Here is a 20,617-nt window from a genome sequence, read left to right as displayed (position 1 = left end):
AGTTGGTGGTGCAGCAGAAAATTTGCTGCTGACATGTGAGCAGCCCTCCGAGCTGCCTCCCCAGTCTGATATCCACAAAGGCCGGGCCCGAAGCGTCTCCTTTGACAACTCTGACACGCGTGACATCGAGCCGGCCTTCGGTGATGACGTCAGGCAGTGGGAGGCAGCACAGAGCTGGGGCAGAAATGTCCTTTATCAGTAACTGGTGGCAGCCGTCAGAAACGGCTGAAGGCTCCCCTGCCCCCACTAAGATACCCAAACGGGATAACACTCTCCAAGAGACAGGCCCTCGCCAACTAAATCGTATTAAAAAAACAAATTCAGGTTCTGGTGTCACCTGAAGAACAGCCAACACATACATCTACTGCCAGGAACTTTCTGAAGTAACACAAAGCCCTTCAAAAGAGACACTCAGAGCCTGTAAGAAAATCTGACAAACCATAACAAACCCCCAGACTCAAACAGCAGCAGCTGTACCTGGGAAGAGGCAGCACTAGTGCAAATATTATTACTATAGGCCCTAGAGCACCAGTACACCTTCTACTGGAAAAACAGAAAAGCCAGACAAACGTGCCAGCAGAATCCCTCACCTGATGCGCGCACACAGAACACAAACCCACCCTTACCTAATAGAAAGTAAGGCACCGCAAATTAAAAACAGGAAAGTGCAGACAAAAACGGAACTAGAAAGCACAAGAAACCCAGCTCTGCATGCAGTGCACCAGCAGAGAAAGAGAAATGCATTTCCTCCTGAACTGAGCAAAATGCAAAGACATAAGAAATGCACATTCCCAAAGCTGACACATTCCACTCCCTAAAAATATGTTCTGCCTTTGCTGTCTGGACATTTTATTTTTGTGATTGAGTCTTCTCCATTCCACTTTCCATTTCTTCTCTCCTCCTGTCTTCTTCCCTTCCTTCCCTACATCTGTCTCAGACATTGATCCTTCGCTTTTGTCTTTTTCTCCATTTTTCTCTTCTTTGCCTTTCTATCCACACATAATTAAAATGTCACCCCTCTTTTCCCCTCTCTAGCCCTCCAGTCCTCAGTCCACTTCTTCACTTCTCGCCTATCTACCTTGCTTTCCTTCTCCTACCCAACCCTCTTTCTGACTCTCCCATTTCCCCTGTCTCTCACTCCTTTTCCAGCATCCTAGTCTCCTTTAACTTTCACCCATCCTAGTCCCCCATTTTCACCAATCTCTACTCACCCTATTCTCATCCCCTCACCATCCCCTGCTTCTTCCCTGGTCTCCAGCCCATTCTTCTCTGTCTTATACCCTTCACACACCCATTTCTTCCCTCTCACACCCCTTCACAGACCATCCCTTCCCTCTCACACCCCTCCACAGTACCTCAATCCTTTTCCACTGCATTTCACCCCCCCCCCCCTCTCTAGTCCTCAAGGCCACTCACACCACCTCTCAATCCTTCCCCACCCTTTAGCCCCCTTCTCTTACCCCTGTCACACACCCTCACTCATACTCCTCCTCCCCAGGCAATCTAACATTCTCCGAAGACAAGCAGGAAGGTAGTCCTCATACATGGGTGACATCATCAGATAGAGACTGGTCCGGAACTTTGATCTCAAAGATTCTAGAACTTTCAAACATGCCCTGCTGAGCATGTGCAGCTGTCGTTATCACCCTGCCCTCTAGGCAGAGTCACTCAGTCTCTTTTTTTTTTTTTCATGGTGCCGTGTGGTCGCTGGAGCTGTGTGTATCACGATATACAGCTTTGCTCTGTCCTCAGTTTTTGAAATTGATTTTTTTCTAGACCTGCAGCTGTTTTTCTTTCTTTTACTTTATAGTAGTTTTATTTTCTTTTTTCTTTTCCTTTTTTTTCCTCTTTCCACTGTCTGCTAGGTGCATGGCGGGCCTTAGTCACTGTGCAGCCTTACAGAGTCTAATACTATCCCTTATTAAATAAATATTGCATCTGCAGTTTGATATCTGTGTCCTCTCCTTGCTCTGTCTGTTTTTGCATCTTTCTCAGGTGCTGGCAAGCCTGACAGAATGCAGTCCGTGGATGACCCGGGTAGGCTGCTGAGCCTGGTGACTTGCCTGGGTTCTATCTGGGCAGGAGTTCATGTCGTTTCACTGATTGATCGGCATTGATGGAGGTTTGGACAGTGAAGAGGTCGAGGACCACACCATTCCTGTGGGGGAGGGGAGAACTCATCCTCCCCACATTCAAAGGAACTAGTCTCCAAAGGCAGGAGCCCTGGAAGACGTAGCCTCCCCTCTTGCTTGCCGTGATGGTAGTGCAGTCTCCTTGTGAGAGAGGATGTGCAGAAGCCTGGGTAAGCACCTTGCTGCTGCACCTTTGGCGTCATGCCCAGTAATCAGCTGCCCATGCACATCTGTGACCAATGCACCGATGATCTGATACATCGATGTCAGGACCGCATTGGGGACTAGGACTGCCATTGTGCACCATGGTCTACGTTGTTGCTGTCATGGTGCAGGGGCACCCTCGATGCCATCGAGGTATGTGACCGCCTTGTAAAGGCCACTTGTGCCAGCTACCGCCATGCACAATTCAATTGTGCTGGCTATACCTTCTGTATTGTAGGCGTCTGCGGGCGCCATAGAGTCTTGATGAACTGGAGGAACGGCATCTACCTTAGCGTCATCAAGCACCTTGGGTCTCGATGTGGCGGAATTAGCGGCACCAACCTCTAGTGTCGAGAACCAAGACTGCCATCAGCGCCATGGTCCCCCTCAATGCCATCGGAGCCGCCCTCGATGCCGTCAACACCCTCAAGCCAATCAAGGTGCATGGCTTCAATGCCGTGGCTGGCCTCGATGCCATTGTGGTGCAGAGCTGCCTCAATACCATCTACACTTTTGATGCTATGAAGGTGCGGGGCCTCCATGAAGGCCATCAGACGTTTTGGCCAGTGATGCCATTCATAGCCGTTCTCGATGATGTCGAGCACCATTGATGAGGCACTGGGATCGCCATTGATTGCCCTGGTTGCCATTGAACATCGGGGCTCCTAAGAACCTTTGAATGCCACTGAAGCCCTTGGGCGACAGGGGTATCGGTGAACTTGGTGCTGTCAAGAGCTGGGGTCACCATCTACCCAAGGCACCCTGGAGCACTGAGGCATCCAGGTGCAATGGTCCGATGCCCTCGAGGCTTCTTTGTGTTGTCCAGATGGGGCATCGAGGGGCATTGTGCTGCTCCTCACTGGCCTTCGGCTATCGAGCACCATGAATGCCAATGATCTTGGGGGCCTGAGCCACTGGGATCGAGGGGTATCAGAGGCCCTGCCTGGCTTCATGCATCATCTGTGCTAATGAGTGCTAGGGTTGCTGTTGAGGCTATCGTTAACCATAGCCAATGCGAGGTCAATGCACTTTGACGTATAGGTGAACCGAGGGGAACTGTCAATGGCACCGGCAGTCATCGGTTCCTTTGGGCATCAATGAGGTGTGTTGGGGCTGCAGATACTCTGCCTGCAGGTACCCCTGGCATCCTTGGTACCACAGATCCATCGATGCCTTTGGGCATTGGTGTCTGTATCAGTGCCACCAGGCTGTCGATGTCTGCAAGTGCCTGGGGCACTGGGAATAGCACTATATATTGTCGAACTGGTCAAGACATGGTCAAGCACCATTGAAATCCTGGGTGCAGCATGGTTTGGTGCCATTGACGCAATATTTCGTTGGTGAGCGCGTGAGCATTATGGGCCCCATGGGTGCTGCCACCACGGTGGGCATCAGGACACTACCACAGAGGACACTACCATAGGAGGCTGCAGGACACTACTGCAGAGCAGCATGAGCTGCAGCTGTTCCATGAAGGAAATGGTGGTGAGCTATTCCCAACACAATTTCAAGGGCTGTGTTCAGCCTCTTGGAGCATTCTCAGGAACTGGGGGTACCATCGGGGTGACGCCATACAATGTCTCCCAGCACCATGCCATAGTCAGAGCCCCAGTGGTTCTGGAAACGCATCATCACACTGTTCCTATTCACTGCGTTGGGAGTTAGTGTGACAGTGGAACGCAGTAAGTGCGGTCGGTTATGGTAGGGATCATCTACTCCAAGTAGATTCTCTCTGTCGATGCAATACACAACCATGCCTGGGTTCTGCCATTGTCTCATCATTGTATCGGCCTCCTCGTATGTTCTGCACCATAAGGTGCTAGAGAGCACTGGAGAGGAAAGCACCAACACACACTTTGTGAATGCTTTTTGGCAGTGTGCAGCCACTGACTCTAACAGGTGGTGCTCGGTCCTTGCTGTTCCATGGGATTCTATCTACAAGCTCAGTGGGTGGGTTTGTAGGTGTGCTGCCATCTGTAGGATGGGATACCACTGTATGAGTACTGGTGTGTATGGAACTATTCTTCCAGTTGCCCTCTATTGTGTGAATGTTTGCCTCATGGCGAGCACAGGTTGTGCGCCACAGCCACAGGACTGACCTAAGACTGCATTCCTGGTCGAACCTCAATGGGAGTGGATACCAGGAGGGTAGTGTCAGGAGTATTCTCTTTCCTCAGAAGAGGACTTTGTCTTTTGACCCCTCCCATGTTAGAAATCCCCTTTGTGGGGAAGCCTCTGGGGCTCCGTCTCTTGCAGGTTTATTGCTGAACTGGAGCCTTGATTCTTTTGAATCAGTACATCTCCTTGTAGGCCAGCACTGGAGGACAGCAGCAGCAGTCATTGGACCACTTATGCTGGGGTCCCTCCATTGAATACCGTGGTGGCTTACCCCACATGAAGATAGCCGCAAGTGGCAGATTTGGTTGCTTCTGAACTTCAGTGATCAGTGACTGTAACCCAACTCTCATCTGGAAAGTTGGAAGGTTTTTTGGGATCAGGAGTCCCAATTCCCATTGCTTTTCTCTCCCTTCAGGAAGGGGAGATATGACTGGGTTTCCAGGGCAACCCTTATGGGCCCTCAATGGACGTCTGGTTATCCACCCCTACAATGGGTGTCCCTTGTTCTCCGTTTCCCGGAGAAGGGATGTCACTGCTTCTGACTGGCAGTTGCTCTCTTCCTTGCAGGATCTGAGAGGTGGTCAGGCAGTAACACTCTCCTTTGGTCGTCCTAAGGCACAGCAGGTCTGTTTCATGAGGGAGCCATTACAAATTCGGTCTCCCCATTGAATTAGGAGTCTCCTCTTCAGGATAGCTCCCTGGTGAGGATTAGGGGTTTCTCCTGTCCAGGAATCACATTTGGTACCTGCTGAGCTCAATGGGCATTTTTCGTGGAGGACCACTATTGCCAGTCATTCTCACCTGTGGAACCCTACCTCGGTTCTAGGAGGGTTCTAGTCCATCTAATTGGCAAGTATGCCTTTCAACCTCTCGCCATATCCATGGCTGAGGGAGTTGGGGGGCGAGGGACCCAAGGCAGCATGGATTCACCAGGAGAAGATCCTGTCAGGCTAATCTGATTGACTTTTTTGATTGGGTCATTAAAGAATTGGATCGAGGAAGAGCACTCGATGTCATCTACTTGGATTTCAGCAAAGGTTTTGATAAGGTCCCGCATAGGAGGCTTGTGAGTAAAATGAGAAACTTGTGAGTGAACGCCAGGGTGGTGGCGTGGATTACAAACTGGTTGACGGACAGAAGACAGCGTGTGATGGTAAATAGGACCTATTCTGAAGAGAGAATGGTGTTAAGCAGAGTGCCATAAGGATTGGTGTTGGGACTGGTCCTTGTCTATATCTTAGTGAGAGGAAGGGATAGAAGGTAAAGTTTGTCTTTTTGCGGATGATATTAAGATCTGCAAAAGAGTGGACATGCCGGAAGGAGTAGAGAGAATGAGATGTGATTTAAGGAAGCTTGAACAGTGGTCGAAGATATGGCAGCTGGGATTCAATGCCAAGAAGTGCAATGTCATGCATTTGGGGTGTGGTAATCCAAAGGAGCTATATGTGATGGGAGGTGAAGGGCTGTTGTAAACAGAGCAAGAGAGAGATGTTGTCTAGTGATCTGAAGAAGGCAAAGCCATATGACAAGGCGATAGTTAAAGCCAGAAGAATGCTGGGCTGCATAAGAGAGGAATAACCAGTAAGAAAAAGGAGGTGATAATCCCCTTGTACAGGTCCTTGGTGAGGCCTCACCTGGAGTATTGTGTTCAGTTTTGGAGATTGTATCTCAAAAGGGACAGATACCGGATGGAGGCGGTCCAGAGAAGGGGGACAAAAATGTTTGGGGGGTCTCCATCAAATGACTTATGAGGAGAGCTTGAAGGAAATATATATATCCTGGAGGAGAGGAGGTTCAGTGGAGATATGATACAGACCTTCAGATACCTGAAAGGGTTTAATGATGCACAATCGACAAACCTTTTCTGTTGGAAAGAAATCAGTAGAACTAGGGTTCACAAAATGAAACTCCCAGGAGGACGACTCAGAGCCAATGTCAGTAAATATTTCTTCATGGAGAGGGTGGTGGATCCCTGGAATGCCCTTCCAGAGAAGCTGGTGAAGTCAAAAACAGTGAAAGATTTCAAAGATAAACACTGGGATAAACACTGTGGATCCCTAAAGGCTAGAGGATGGAAATGAGGAAAAGACTGCATGGGGGTAACTTGCTGGTGTGGCAGTTACTACCCTTTACCAATAAGCCTTCATACTGTTGATGCAACTCCTTTATTGCTCTCTGCTTTAATAGCAGGGGGAAAAGAGGAAAAGGGGAATTAGTTTCAGGCAGCAACCAATAAGGACATTGAATTTTATGGTCTGGGAAAACAAATAACCATGGGGGTAACTTTCTGATGTGGCTGTTACTATCATTATCCAATAAACCTTATACTTGTGATGCAACTCCAACATTGCTCCCTTTTCAATCGCAGGAGGTAACGGAAAATTGGACTGGTTCAGCAGATGCTACCATTATGGGGGAGACCTGTATGGCGCAGCTGATGCTACTATAAGCTTGCTGGGCAGACTGGATGGACCATTTGGTCCTTTTCTGCTGTCATTTCTATATTTCTATGACCCTGCAACAGAGATGCTACTCTTTGGTTACAGTGGCTTGCAAGCTATATTTCCCCATTTTAGGGATAACCTTGTCTGTGGACAGGAGAGTCCTGGTTCATGCAAAGGTTGTTCCATTTACTGGATGGTGCTCTTCCTTGGGGAGGAGTATATGTAGTCCTAGCTGAGGTATTAATACCTAAGCTAGGTTGGTGGGCAGTCTTTTCCGAGATCACACTGACCTGCCGTTAGGGTTTCCAGGCTGGTGAAGAAATCCTATTCTACAGGGGTTTGCACTTGCAGAATGCTGGCTTCCTGTCTCTTGGTAGAGTGTTTCTCGATTTCTTCCCTGTGGGATTCGCTGTCAGTTTCAGCTGTTCAAAGCAGGCTGATGGCTCTATCTCGGTGGGTATTTCCCTACTGGAATCGGCAGTGAGTTATTTGCTTGGGGTTGAGATATATAACCTAGCAACTTGTTCTTACCCCTGCAGTTTAGTGGTCTGCCTCCTTGGGTTCTTCGATCCTTTCAACTTCCAGTTGGAATATCAAGGGGAAGGGAAGAAAAGCTAGGACATTCGTGGTATATCTTAGTGTATGCCTGCCAAGTGTATATTTTTGCCAAGTTCTGGCGTTTCTCACTTTACTGGGTTGTACAAGTGCATTCCTGCTCACCTCAGCTATCCTATAGACAGGATGGATAGCCTTTCTCTTGACAGGGTGCAGTGTGGTTGAGCTTCAAGCCTAACCTATCCCCCTGCTTGTGGGTTTGGGCTAGGGATCCCATTGAGGGATTGCTTTTCATCCCCTGAAACTCTTGATGCTGTCCTGCATGGTCAATTATGTCTGGTACTTTGGCACATAAGGTCTGTCACAGACCCTGCCGCTGGTGCTGATTTTTCTTCCAAGCGTTGCTTGGGTTTTTCTGCCCATTTTGTCTATCAGCCAAACATGTGCACACTCCTGTAGATGTATTCTGTCCTTCGGAGGTCAATGAACTTGTTAGGAATTGTGGACACTTGGCCTGAGGTGGTGTTGACGCTACCTGAGGGATTGGACTCCGCAGGTCCCCACAGTCGGGAGGCGAGGCTGACCGGGAACAGAGGCAAGCAGGGACTTCACCAGCACCGGGCCCTTGTTCCCCGCAGGTTGAGCCCTTGGGTGCTGGGGCCGGCTGGGCTTAGGAGCACCTTTGTGTGGCTGGTCCTGGAGAGAGTAGACAGCTGGGTGCAGAGAGCGTCAGTGAGATTAGATACAGTCCAATACTGAAGTACTCTCGGAGGGAGAGAGAGAGTCTCAAGGGGGGGAGACCACTGCAGCTCTGTAAACTGTAGAGCAGGACCACGTGGGAGTGGCCTCGAGGTGAGGAGGTGCCAGAGTAGAGATTCGTATGGTGGTATGCTGAGATAGGACTAGAGCGGGGAATCCACTGTAGCAGGTGCGAGTAGAGCAGGAGTGCAGAGGAACTGCCTGAGACCCGGCAGTGCAGTGACAGGACCTTCTGTAGTAGAAGCGCTGGGGGGGCTGCCCTGAGGAGCGGGGACACAGAGACACAGTCCAATAGTGTTACAGCGCTGAGCCAGACTTTGAAGAGTAGAAACACTGAAGCAAGATCTCCAGTGTAGAAGCTGGTCTCAAGGAGCAGAGGGCACTATGGCAGGATCCCAAGTGTAGAGGCGCTGGGTCCGGCCCCGAGGAGCGGGAAGCACTGAGACTGGGTCCCAGATGAGGTAGCGCTGAGCCTGGCTCCGAGGAGTGGGGAGCGCCGAGACAGGGTCCCAGGTGAAGTAGTGCTAAGCCAGGCCCTGAGGAGCGGGAAGTGCCGAGGCAGAGACCCTGGAGAAGTTGTGCAGAGATTCGTAGAGCAGAAACAACAGGTCCGGAGTACTGGAGCAGGCACCAGATAGGTCGCTGGAACTTGTTGCCAAGTCGGTTAGTGGTGGCTGGAGGCGAAGCTTAAATATCCCAGGCCTGTGATGTCATCAGCTGGGGACGAGCCTGAAGTTCCCGCCATTGGCCCTTTAAAGGGAGGACGGATGGCACGTGCACGAGTCTAGGGAGACCCAGGGTCGGAACGCTGGTCGGCGGCATTCCAGCCGCCACGTGGAGCACAGGGAGCCAGGAGGAATCCGGCGGCAGCGGTTGGCCACCACCGCGAGTGTACCAAGAGTAGTGAGCCAAGCATGACATGACGAGAGTTGAGCCTGCTGCAGGCGGCCGCGGCCGGCAACCATAACAGAGCTGCACTTTCTTTCTGGAAAGCTCTTGGGCCCCAATTGGTTTTTTGGTTGTCTTGTAACACCGAAGTAAACTATGTGGTCTTCGTCCAAGAGTCCTTCTCTTGTTTCCTGTATCCAGGAGGTTCTAGATCTACTGTTATTGTTGGGGTATACTGATCTGAAACCCTGTTGTAATGTTTTCCATGATGCAGAGTATGTTTCTTGCTGGCATTCGCATCATTCCCCTGCTATCTATGGGGGGTTTTTGTCTCAGTCGTTTCTATGGTTTTCTCTTTGTAGAACCCAACTCTTTTCCTGCCTAAACCCCCTTGTGGGTTGGCTGCCTCACAGGCAAAAGGAAGAGGTGGTGCGTTCAGCATGGTGCGGTTTCCCACTTTGTCCTGCTCAGACAACCTATAGTTTGGGAATCACCCATGTGTGAGGACTACCATCCTGTTTGTCCTTGGAGAAAGCAGAGTTTCTTACCTGTAACAGGTGTTCTCAGAGGACAACGGGATGTTAGTTCTCACAAAACCCACCCGCCTCTCCTGGGAGTTGATTTCTCCATGTATGAGCTATATCATGGAGTTGAGGGCCTCTGGCTAGGGGGCCGGGTGATAACTACAGCTGCACATGCTCAGGAGGGCATATTTGAAAGTTCTAGAATCTTTGAGATCAAAGTTCCAGTCTTGGCCTCATCTGAAGTTCTCACCCATGTGTGAGGACTAACATCCTGCTTGTCCTTGAAGAAAGCAGAGTTGCTTACCTGTGTCAGATGTTCTCCGAGGACAGCAGGATGTTAGTCCTCACGTAACCCACCCGCCTCCCCTGGGAGTTGGTTTCTCTATGTATTTGGGACTCTGCCTAGGGGGCAGGGTGATGACTACAGCTGCACATGCTCAGTAGGGCATGTTTGAAAGTTCGAGATTTTTTGAGATCAAAGTTATGTGCCGGACTCCATTCAAAGATGTCATCCTGCTTTCCTCAAAGAACACCTGTTACAATTAAGCCACTCTGCTTTCCCTAATAATATCCACCCAGTTGCCAAGTCCCACTACCCCCCCAAGTCCCAGCTCAGGTTCACCATTCACAATTCGCTGCTCTGTCCTCCATCTCCGAGTTCCAGCTCTTAATCATGCCCGGAATACAGAAGTCTCTGCTTTCCTTGAGCCCCTGTTTTTCCCCTGCTCTTCACCCCACTATTTGCTGTCCCTGAGTCCCCAAATTCCATTCTTCCCATGATCTCCCTCAGGCCACAAATCCCATTCTTCTCATTCTCTCTCCCCATCCCCATATCCCATCCCCCCCCCCCCCCCCCCCCCCCGCTCTCCACGTCAGTCCTGTTCTTCCCCTGCACTGTGCTTCTCTCCCTCTTCCCCAGTCGGCACCTCTAAATTGCTCAGGCTACAGTTTAAATACTGGCACTCCTCCCTCCTGGAGCCCCATGGTGAAACATCCCCTGTTTGAACCATGGGGATCTGTATCTGGAGCCCCGCGTGTTTCAGAACTGTGCAGCCCCAGGTAATTCTAACAGCAGATGTTTGAACCATGCATGGCTTTGTAGATACAGAGCCCTGTGGTTCAAACAGGGGATGTTTCACTCTGGGGCTCCAGGAGGAAGGAGGAGCCAGTATTTAGGCTGCAGCCCAATGATGCAGAGCAGTGGTTCTCAACCTTTTTTCTGTCTGTTCACATTGAACACTGAACACATGACTGTCATGGGGCTAAGTGTAAACATATACCCTGCATCCACAGGAACCCCACAACAAAGAGTGCAGAGCAGAACTAGGACATTCGCTGTACAATTCACCATACAGAAAAGATATTTCTGATGTCCTCTCAGTAACAGCAACAAAACTCTCCCTACTACCAGGCGCAATAGTTCTACTTATGAAAAGATAGCAATTTACCACTAATGGATGTCCTAATGAGAAGACACAATAAATAAGACTACATGCTAGTAAAATACCTCACCTAGGTCATACCTCAGCTCAGTCACCAAGTACAGAAAGACCACAAATTACAAATATTCTTTGAGGAAAGCAGGATGACATCATTGAATGGAGTCCGGCACATAACTTTGATCTCAAAAAATCTAGAACTTTCAAACATGCCCTACTGAGCATGTGCAGCTGTAGTCATCACCCTGCCCCCTAGGCAGAGTCCCAAATACATAGAGAAACCAACTCCCAGGGGAGGCAGGTGGGTTTCGTGAGCACTAACATCCTGCTGTCCTCGGAGAACATCTGATACAGGTAAGCAACTCTGCTTTCTTCAAGGACAAGCAGGATGTTAGTCCTCACACATGGGTGACAACCTGAAATGGAAAACCAAAACCGCCACTCTGCATGCAGTGCAAGCCTGGAGAAATGGAAACAGAAATGTAGCACCTAACACACTCCCAGGATCTGCAATAATGCACACAAACTAACCCGCACAAAGTTACACCCTCATTATGGACCAGAACAAGCCAAGCTGCTATAGATCCCTACACGGAAGCTACAAGCTTGCAGAACACCCTTACCTGGGTCACACACGCAGACCCTCACCAAATACAGAATAAAGTGACCATCAAGTTAATGTTTTTGTTTTTCCATTGTTGCACTGCATACAGAGCATGGCTTCTTGTTGTTTCCTGTTCAGTTTTTATTTGCACATTTCTATTTATAGATTCCTCAACATATATAAAATAATAATTCTAAAACTAGAATAATAAATATAATAAATATTTCAAAACAACTGATAAATAGAATAACATCCAATCATTAAAAACTCATAACAATTATTAAAAATTATCCAAACAAAAAGTATTTCAAATAGCAGATACATCACATAATACCCAATAATTACAATGGCAGTCAATCAAGAAAGATAAACTTAAACTTAAAAAGCCACCATTACTTACCCTCTCCAGCAACTCTCCTCGTTTCCCTTGCAGGCCAAAAGCACACACCAGGATAGTGGATTACAGACAAGATGGTTCACAGTCAGCATAAAAAGGACTGATAAAACAGAAAAATGCAGATTCTGCAGGACAGAACTGGAAACGGTTACACATCTCATCACTGGATACGATGTGCTGATGTCAGAAGGCTTGCATACAGAAAGCACGACAAGGTGGCATGGCTCATCCACTGGAAACCGTGTACACATTATAACATCAATGAATCAAACAAACACTGGGAACACAACCCTAACAGAATAGAAGAGAATGAAGAATTTGAAATCACCAGGGACATTCTTATTCCCACTGACAGGAAGATGATGCTAGAAAACCAGGTATTGTGGTTAGAATAAGAGCAACATTGCATGGTCTGTACCCAGTGACTATTCTGCGGATCGTACAGAGAAAGCAAAGATCCTTACGTACCAAGAGATGCAATCAGAGACGAAGAAAATGTGGCAGAAAGATACAAAAATCGTCCCAATTATATTGGGTGCCACTGGTTTGATTAAGAAGAATTTTCAAGCTCACCTTGAGACATTGCCTATAAAAATGACACCCTACGAACTCCAGGGGGAGGCTGTCATTGGCTCAATGCGAATACTAAGAAGGGCATTAGCAGTATATTTGAGAGATTGAGATCACTTCTAACATACCCAGCTTCATTCCTATCAAGGTATGAGCAAAATAAACCCGTTTGGAGACACTGCTCCAGGAAAACCAGGCAGCTCCAGACCGGAGCAGGACTGAGTAGGAAAAAAACGCTTGATAATTTACTTAAAAAAAAAAAAAAAAAGGGGATGGTGGGGGAGACTAGGATCAGAAAAACTGAAGAAAAATAATGAAATCGGGGTTAAATCTCCCTTGAGACCTACTTTCTTCCCCTCCCTTTAAGGAAAGGTGGGTAGGAAGGTCAACAGAGAGCAGAGAAATGATGGAATGCAATTCAAATGAAGGTTTTTTCCCCCCTTGTATTTGTTAATTTTGTGTCTTATATGAGGCCTCCTAGAATGTCAGAGGGGGGCTTGTCCTCTCATTCCCTCCTCTCTTGTTGAGATGAACTCATAAATTCGCCCCCTGACCCCCACAAAGTTTTATCTTGGAGCATTCCCAACATGTCTCACTGGAAGGGGTGAAGCATCCTTGCACTAACCAAGAGATGATGACGAGCAAGGTGACAGAGAGGCTGTGCAGGCTCTCCCTTACAGAAAACACCAACCATGCTTATAGTCTGGGCGTGAAACCGCAGACCCTGCTTAACGCGCGACAGTGAGAAAGCTTCTGAACTTTTCCCATGATCAGGCCTTCCCTTCCTCTCCGCTGGGCAAAGGGACTTGGGGGTCCCCTTGTAATTGCACTTGTGCTATTGTGCGCGTGACCAACATTGTAGTAATTGGCGCATTTTTGGACTCTCTGCTGCTCTCCTTTGCCGACACAGGAGCTGAGCGAGCAGGCGGGCTCCGAGGTTGAGATGGCGGACGTCAGATGGGTCATCACAGTGCCTGCCATCTGGAAGCAGCCAGCGAAGCAGTTCATGAGGCAAGCTGCCTACAAGGTAAGACCTGAGCTCGCCCTGTTTGCTCCATTCTTCCATGACACCTCTCTCCCCCCCCCCCCCCCCCCCCCCCCCACGTCATCTCAAAGAGGAGCACAGCCATGGGGGCACAAATGCATGCAGAGGGTCCCCACATGCAGTTAAACAGCCGAGCAGAGTGTACAAAGAGGTGGTAAAAGATGATCCTTTAGTTGTGAAAAGCACAAATGAGTGAGTGGGTATTGTGAAAGGCATTCCCTGTACGTACCCGGATCAGTCCAGACTCCTGGGTTTTGCCTCCCCACCAGCAGATGGAGACAGAGATGTTTTAACTGACTCTGCCCTATACCCTGAGCTGCCACCCACAGTCTGTCAATATTTCTCTGTCTCCAGCAGATGGTGGAGGTGCAAAATCCTGCAGTCTGTAGTTAGTCCTTAGTTGCAAAAAAAAAAAAAAAGAAGCATAGTGTTAGATAGGCCTGTAGGGAGCTAATTTGCTGGTCTATTTTTTTATTTAAAAAAAAAAAAAAAAAAAAGTCTTTGAGGAGTAGCCTCCCAGTGGGTTGGCAGGTCCTGAGGGGACCATCCCCCCTGGTATTGAGGCTGGTGGAGCCGGGGGTCGAGGATCCTGCTACTGCTCCCCTAAGCCACTGAGGAGATACCGGGGAGCCCGGGTCACTCTCCTCCTTTGGTTCAGGACCCGTGCTGTGGACAGCGGTGGCTCAGGTTTACAAAAAAGAACCGAGTGTTTGTTTCTTTTTGGGCGGCGTTTCTCCTCTCTTGGTGCCGGTTTCTCTTGCTGCCGCGGATGGCAGAGCAAAGCCATGGATCTTCTCACTCAAGACGGGAATGGGGAGAAATCAATTGTGTATGTTTTTCCTCTGTCGGCTTTGCTACCTCATTTGCTAGCAAAGATCGAATCTTGTAAGGATCTGGTAATTCTTTGTGGCTCCTTTTTTTGACCAAGAAGGCCTTGGTTTTCAGATCTGTTGGATCTGAAGGTGACAGGAGCAAAATATCCCAATCAGCTTTATTCCCATGAAAATGTCAACTGGATCTGACTTAGTGTTGAAATTAGTTACAAAGGGACCATTGTAGTGCGTAAGTGAGGAAATGGCATCCTGATTTCAGTGATATTGAAAATAACTGAACTGTGCTGGTTCTCTCTGTAGGAATTTTTAGTGATGTAACCTTTCAAGGCAGCCAACATTCCTTGTACCTCATCCAAGCGCATGGTGTCGCCAAGAACGCCACTGGCCTTGTATTCTGCTAGCTTTCCACTGTTTTGATTTATATGTGTGTGGTCATCTCTTCTATGCCAGTGAGATGCGGGCTCCCTACATCCGTTTTGGCAATGGCAAGGGAGGGGATTACCATGATATTGGGCTTCTACTGAGTTTTGGCATTCTTTCTGTTCCCGTCTAAGTAAGATTACTGTGAGCCATAAGGGTGGGAGGCTGGGTGTGCAGAAAGGAATTTCTCCAGCAAGCCGAGAGAAGTAGGGAAGGGATGTCGGGGCGGCTGAGTTAATCTGAGCATGAAAGATCAGTTAGAGATCTGGCACTGACCCAGAAAAAGGTGCATTGAAGCATTCATGTCCTTCAGTAGAGGAAGCGTGAGTGATGCTGGTATCCTTCACCTCCCAACAGATGGGCAGACTCACAAACCTGTGCTTTTCTGTGCAGCTTTTAGCCAACACAATTCTTTTTTTTAAAGTGTTTGCCTAATGTGGATTTCATTCTGTGGATAAAGCTTGAGCTTAGTTTCAGGATTGCACAGGAAAATAATTTTGCATGATCTTTTGTTTTGGGGAAGATAGGACAGGTCGTTTTCAGTGCAAATATTTTTTTGTAAAGCAACCAAAATCGTATGAGATTTGCTATGAACCTTTATATTTGGCACAAAAGTAAAAATCCTTGTGCCCTTAAAAATACTTAAAATGAGCTATTTTCTTTATTTTTTATCTGTGTCTGCATGCTCGCTCTTTAAATCTCAATGTTTAGGCATGCTCATAATTTATTTAAATCTGCAAATTAACAGCAGATCTAGTTGTAGCTGTATACAGGAGGCAGGTTACCTCCTGTGTGTCGCTAGAAGATGTGAGGGGTGAAAACATGAGGATTTTCGATGTTTGTAAAAATCTGACTCTCTCTTTGGGAGGTTAATGGGGTTTTAAGGCGTATTCTGCAATGGGAAAGTTCCAGAGAGAGAGTTCACCATAGGGTTGAGAAATTGCCTGGTGACTGACAGGTGGTCTAAGAAGGAGTATATAACCCATGGTTCAGTTTGGGTATGGGGCTTGCAAGGGTGACTTAGTGGAGTAAAGATGTAGTTGTTATCCCTCTCCCTGGGGTATACAGCAGGGGAAGAGAGATTTCAGGTGAGGAGCTCTCCCAAGCCATCAGAAGACCTGAGTAACACCCTGAATGGGTAAAAGATAAGTGGATGCGAGGCAGAGTAAAGGAAGCTATACTGGGAGCCCTCAGGACCAGGAAGAGAAACTGTGTCTGGCCTGGAGTTCAGTGCAGGGCTGAGAAGACTTCACTGCCGAGGACAGTGGGAATGAGCCTTCCTAGAGCCATTCTGGGGATTGGACAAGAAACCAAGGGTAAGAGACTGTTTTGGGGCCTGGGTAGGCCGATGATCCTAGAGAGAGCCAAGAAGATGACCCTGGGGAGAAGTGGCTTGTGAACTATTTTTATACCTTGTTAGAGTGAGCGGATTGTATTTGTTTAATTCTGCAGAATGGGTTATTTAAGCAAACCATTTTATCCTTTTAGAGCACAACATGACCCTTGTTGGTTACTGTCTCTTATCTCTTGCCGTTGAAGCAGAGACCAATGTTGGAGTTACATCACACGTTTAAGGCTTATTGGTTAAGGATACTAACTGCTACACCAGCAAGTTACCCCCATGCGCTTTTCCTCATTTCCATCCTCTAGTCTTTAGGGATACACAGTGTTTATTTATTTTTATTTATCTATTTATTTATCTATTTGTCGAGTTTTATATACCTTTGTTCAGTTTCACCATCACAATGGTTTACATGATTCGACTGGTCGAACGATACAGATAACATTTGTTGTCTAATAGTGCATATAGAGGTTACAAATTATATACAGGGTTTAAATGATTTGACTAGTCGAGCAATACAGATAACATTTGTTATCTAATAGTTAGTGCATATAGATGTTACAAATTATATACAGGGTTTAAATGATTTGACTGGTCGAGCGATACAGATTACATTTGTTGTCTAATAGTTAGTGCATATAGATGTTACAAATTATATACAGGGTTTAAATGATTTGACTGGTCGAGCGATACAGATTACATTTGTTGTCTAATAGTTAGTGCATATAGAGGTTACAAATTATATACAGGGTTTAAATGATTTGACTAGTCGAGCAATACAGATAACATTTGTTATCTAATAGTTAGTGCATATAGATGTTACAAATTATATACAGGGTTTAAATGATTTGACTGGTCGAGCGATACAGATTACATTTGTTGTCTAATAGTTAGTGCATATAGATGTTACAAATTATATACAGGGTTTAAATGATTTGACTGGTCGAGCGATACAGATTACATTTGTTGTCTAATAGTTAGTGCATATAGATGTTACAAATTATATACAGGGTTTAAATGATTTGACTGGTCGAGCGATACAGATTACATTTGTTGTCTAATAGTTAGTGCATATAGATGTTACAAATTATATACAGGGTTTAAATGATTTGACTGGTCGAGCGATACAGATTACATTTGTTGTCTAATAGTTAGTGCATATAGATGTTACAAATTATATACAGGGTTTAAATGATTTGACTGGTCGAGCAATATAGATAACATTTGTTGTCTAATAGTGCATATAGAGGTTACAAATTATATACAGGGTTTAAATGATTCGACTGGTCGAGCGATACAGATTACATTTGTTATCTAATAGTTAGTGCATATAGATGTTACAAATTATATACAGGGTTTAAATGATTTGACTGGTCGAGCGATACAGATTACATTTGTTGTCTAATAGTTAGTGCATATAGATGTTACAAATTATATACAGGGTTTAAATGATTTGACTGGTCGAGCGATACAGATTACATTTGTTGTCTAATAGTTAGTGCATATAGATGTTACAAATTATATACAGGGTTTAAATGATTTGACTGGTCGAGCGATACAGATTACATTTGTTGTCTAATAGTTAGTGCATATAGATGTTACAAATTATATACAGGGTTTAAATGATTTGACTGGTCGAGCGATACAGATTACATTTGTTGTCTAATAGTTAGTGCATATAGATGTTACAAATTATATACAGGGTTTAAATGATTTGACTGGTCGAGCAATATAGATAACATTTGTTGTCTAATAGTGCATATAGAGGTTACAAATTATATACAGGGTTTAAATGATTCGACTGGTCGAGCGATACAGATTACATTTGTTATCTAATAGTTAGTGCATATAGATGTTACAAATTATATACAGGGTTTAAATGATTTGACTGGTCGAGCGATACAGATTACATTTGTTGTCTAATAGTTAGTGCATATAGATGTTACAAATTATATACAGGGTTTAAATGATTTGACTGGTCGAGCAATATAGATAACATTTGTTATCTAATAGTTAGTGCATATAGATGTTACAAATTATATACAGGGTTTAAATGATTTGACTGGTCGAGCAATACAGATAACATTTGTTATCTAATAGTTAGTGCATATAGATGTTACAAATTATATACAGGGTTTAAATGATTTGACTGGTCGAGCGATACAGATTACATTTGTTGTCTAATAGTTAGTGCATATAGATGTTACAAATTATATACAGGGTTTAAATGATTTGACTGGTCGAGCAATATAGATAACATTTGTTGTCTAATAGTGCATATAGAGGTTACAAATTATATACAGGGTTTAAATGATTCGACTGGTCGAGCGATACAGATTACATTTGTTATCTAATAGTTAGTGCATATAGATGTTACAAATTATATACAGGGTTTAAATGATTTGACTGGTCGAGCAATATAGATAACATTTGTTGTCTAATAGTGCATATAGAGGTTACAAATTATATACTGATTTGTGAGCACGTGTAGGTATTGTAAATACAGATAAGAAAATACAAGTACATCTCAGTGTTGTCGGTATTCATGTCCATAATCGTGATAGTATAATAAGTTAGTGGCAAGCCCTAAGTTTCCAGATGTTTTGCCTCAAGATAAAGGCTCCACAATTGTTACACTGGATAGTCCTCATTTTGCTCATTTGTTTTAATACAGAGCACCTAGAGAATTATCAAATTAGTAGATTATCTTGATATCAGTTATCTATTCCAGTCGGACTATATTAGTAGAAGGACCCTGGGGTGGGAGGGTTGAGGGGTTGAAACCTGAACGTCACTAGACTTTCTGTAGTTTGGACACGCGTTTTCAACGCACTAATCCCGTTATTGCATCGGGTGTTTTAGCACAGCATGTCCAAAACGCTCGTCCAACTGCGCGTTGCCCCGTGTGCTAGGCTGAGCACCCTTTACTGCATCGGTACTCTCTAAGGGGCCGATGCAAAAAAAAGTGCACTGAAAGCGCCCCCAGGCACCTCTCCTGTGATGCAATATTTAAATTAGGGCTCACGCCGTGACTGAAAAGTACCAATGGGCAATAAGTGAAGGAGTGAATAATTTTTTGGGGCACTCAAAGGTGCGTATTGGATGCACTTTTTTTTTTTTTTGCATCGGGAGTGAATAATTAATAGCCTCGTTCACATGCATTTGTATGTGATGAGTGCTATTAATTTCCCGGTGCATTTGGACGCGCGTTGTGGAGACACTAATCCCCTTTATCATATAAGGGGATTTGGTTGCGCCTACACAACCCGTGTCCAGATGTGGGTTAAACAGTACTCTCGGCTGAGCGCACTGTACTGCATCAGCCCCTATGTGGCTAAATGCACCTGCAAATCTTCAGAGGCATTCTCAGAGCGGGCTTTGGTTGGGGGAGGCACTTAATTGGGTGGTTTTGAATAATCCAAACTATCCAAGTTAAGATTGTCCACAAAAATGTACCTGGGTGAAAAGCAGGCACAAATTTACGCAAGCCGTAGGGACAATAAACCAAAACTACCTGAGTGGTTTTTTTTTTTGCTTTGATTATTTCGGCAAACCCCCTCGGGGTAAAAATCTAGCCCGGGGGATTTGCTGAAAAGTGGGACGTTTGTTGCCTCCTAGCCGAATCGCCACGCAGAGGTGGCCAGCATGCTGTACGAGCTGTCGTGGTGCTGACTGGCCCGCCACTGGTGTCTCCTAACCACTGCACTCACGCAACAGAGAGAAGTGGGCCTGCCAGCGCCGTGCTCGGGAGCAAGATCTTGTCTGGGAGTTTCCTTTCGTGAATGCATCTGGATACCGCAGTGAGTCATGCCATGCATTGAAACGTGACGCCCCTAGCAGGGCAGATGCCTTTGGGGTGGGTGGCATGCCAGAATTTGACCGCTACAAACGTGGCAGGTCAGAATTTGAAAACAAAGACACATTCAGCTGCAGTCTCAAAATTACACACGCACACATCCCAGATATATTTTTTTGCACGTGGTTTATCCCCAGAAAGGAATTCCTGAGCTGTTCCTGAACAATCGGGTCCTCCCTGTGAACTTGTGCCATTTGGTTTCAGTTAGGGTTATGTGAATGTTTGGCAGAGCTGGGAGTACCCATGGGCAGGACGAGAAGAGGGGCAGGGAATTTCACCAGTGTTGGCGCTTGCTGCAGCGTGATTTCAGCTCTGGTGCTGTGTGGATTGTGGGCTGTGTCTTGGGTGTGCGTCTGTACAGCACTGTGCGTGTTGGGTAGCGCTAAGGAAAAGATGAGCTACAAATAATAATGGGGTAGATTTTCAAAGCCATGATATTCGGCAACTTATCTGGCTAGGATTTAGTCTGATATGGCGGGGCGATCCT

At 46.3% G+C, this 20,617-nt stretch overlaps 1 protein-coding gene across 1 annotated transcript in view; it reads left to right on the top strand.

Annotated features, from left to right (window-relative positions):
* HSPA12A (heat shock protein family A (Hsp70) member 12A) overlaps window positions 1-20,617 on the top strand; it is a 113,570-nt gene that overhangs the window by 67,383 nt on the left and 25,570 nt on the right. The window contains 1 exon segment of the mRNA XM_029610481.1: window positions 13,545-13,661. Coding sequence (XP_029466341.1) covers window positions 13,545-13,661 — 117 coding nt within the window.

This window comes from Rhinatrema bivittatum, chromosome 7 (genome assembly GCF_901001135.1).
Source record: "Rhinatrema bivittatum chromosome 7, aRhiBiv1.1, whole genome shotgun sequence".
Lineage (NCBI taxonomy): Eukaryota > Metazoa > Chordata > Amphibia > Gymnophiona > Rhinatrematidae > Rhinatrema > Rhinatrema bivittatum.
Note: the sequence above shows the minus strand (reverse complement) of the source record. Positions and strands in the feature narration are given on the sequence as shown.